Source organism: Etheostoma cragini, unplaced genomic scaffold, assembly GCF_013103735.1.
Source record: "Etheostoma cragini isolate CJK2018 unplaced genomic scaffold, CSU_Ecrag_1.0 ScbMSFa_4664, whole genome shotgun sequence".
In the NCBI taxonomy this organism is placed as follows: domain Eukaryota; kingdom Metazoa; phylum Chordata; class Actinopteri; order Perciformes; family Percidae; genus Etheostoma; species Etheostoma cragini.
In genome coordinates, this window is record NW_023269057.1 from 15,284 (window position 1) to 17,437 (window position 2,154).

Genomic DNA, 2,154 nt, shown 5'->3' on the forward strand with positions numbered 1-2,154 from the left:
CAAGTCCATGACCTCATACACACACACACAAAAGTCCATGCCCTCATGAACACACACACACAAGTCCATGCCCTCATGAACACACACACACAAGTCCATGACCTCATACACACACACACAAAAGTCCATGCCTTCTTGAACACAAACACACACACAAAAGTCCATGCCCTCATCAAAACACACAAACACGTTATATATTGAGTTTTTAAATCTGATTTCCTTGGATCACGCTTCCCAGATCATCAATAATCCATCAATAACATTAGTAATCAATAACCAATCAGGATTCAGGACTTTATTACTGTTCATTAAAAAGGAAACATTAAAAACAGAAACAGAAGGAGGCGTTCAGGGGCTGTAGAAGCGTCCGTCGTCTCGCCGTCTCTTACGACTCTGCTGCTGCTCGAAGAACTGACGGATGTCCTCAGATGTCACCACCTTTAATAACAATAACAATTATAGAAATTATGAATGCAGGCATTCAGGAGTTAATAATGATCAGTAAAATAATAACACAGATCTGAAAATAACAGCCGCCGAGAGACGAGTTCAGGTACCGTTGGAAATAATAATGTTGAATGTCCCAGTGCTAACAGTTGGTATCAGTTAACAACACAGTGTCCAACCACAGCAACAAGGACCATGAAGGACATGTGGTCTTCCAGGTAGTTGACAGTCTGGACGACATGAACCGAGACATCACTGAGTCAGACACTCCCGTCTCCCTTCTTCTTCTCTCCTCTAAAACTCCTGTCTCTCTTCTTTTTCTCTCCTCTAACTCTTAGAGGTTATGACCGGCAGCTCTTTCTTTTGAGGACTGAGGATATGGACCTTTCTGGGCTCACGTCTTTCTACAGTTCTGTCCTGCAGGCGTGGCGGGTGAAGACGTGTTCGCGGGCTGCAGGAGAAGCCCCGGGAATGTGGCTCTTTGAAGAGCCGTTGTTTTTTAATGATTTCATAAGTACTCGGGTGTTGCAATCTGCCAGTTTGAGGACCAGTCTCAGGGAGGCTGGGTGCACTAAACTGGGTCACCTGATGAAGGTGACTGCTATCTCTGGTGAAGCTCTGAGACGGAGTAGCAACATCACCTCCATCAGACTCATCGATAGGGTGGTGCATGAGGTTTGTGCTGCCCTGGAGCAACCTCAGCGCATGCTAGTACAGACCCGGTCTCTCTGTGAGCAGTGTAGTGAGGGGTGGGGATACAGTTTCCCCTCTCTGTCCATTACCCCATCTGTGGGGGAGTGGCGGGAGGAGGCGGGCCTTCTGCTGTCTTTCTCGACCCCTCGCCTGGGCAAGTTCCAGGATGCTGAGAAGAAAGAACTGTATCATACCTGCGTCAAGGTGCTGAACCTGCGGGGTCTGGCTGGGCTGAGGGAGTCGAGGTGGACTGAGTTTTTTGGTCCTGATGGTTCCCCAAAAGGCAGTTGGCAAGCCCTGTACAAGCTTGTGCATGGGGCCATAGCTACAAACCATTACAGGGCGCACATCGATCCCGAGCTAGTGTGGAGCCGGCACCAATGCTGAAGGGGCTGGTCAGGGCCTGGGTTTTGGTAGTGTGTGGGCTGTAAAGGGTGTGTTGTGCTCCGTGGGGGCGGGGGGGAGTTGGTGCTCAGGTTTTGAATGGAATGCAACAGACTTTTTAATTTTTGGTTTTGTTTGTTTGTTTTTTTTGTCTATGTCTGTGGGTTATTCTGGGATTTGAAAATGGTCCAATAAAGGGACTTTTAAAAACAAACCTCTAACACTCCTGTCTCCTTTCTTCTTCTTCTCTTCTAACTCTCCTGAACATCCCGTTTTCAAACAACTCTTCTTGATGCCAACCAGTCAGAGAGCAGACTCGCATCACTAGAACAATCTCTCTCTTCCTCCGTCATCCTCCGTCATCCTCCTCTCTCTTCCTCCGTCATCCTCCTCTCTCTTCCTCAGTCATCAGTCTCTTTTTGATGAAGCAGACGTGACTACTGTCCCTCAGACAGAGACATCGCGGATTCCCCGAGAACAAAAGAAGAAATGAAAACCCAGAGCGTGTTTCCTCCTATCCCAGAATGCACCTGGGGCTGATACTGGACATGAGAGACATTGGGCGTTTCTCAATACCAAGTAAGCAAAGAACGGACTTGTGTTCTTGGGGAGACCGTACTTGCTAGCTGT

At 48.0% G+C, this 2,154-nt stretch overlaps 1 protein-coding gene across 1 annotated transcript in view; it reads right to left on the reverse strand.

The window, feature by feature from the left end:
* Window positions 1-266: 266 nt before the first annotated feature.
* The window catches only part of ubr7 (ubiquitin protein ligase E3 component n-recognin 7), a 16,245-nt gene continuing 14,357 nt past the window's right edge, over window positions 267-2,154 (reverse strand). Inside the window, exon 9 of the mRNA XM_034866341.1 lies at window positions 267-438. Coding sequence (XP_034722232.1) covers window positions 349-438 — 90 coding nt within the window. The 3' untranslated portion in view covers window positions 267-348. The remainder of the gene's footprint in view (window positions 439-2,154) is intronic.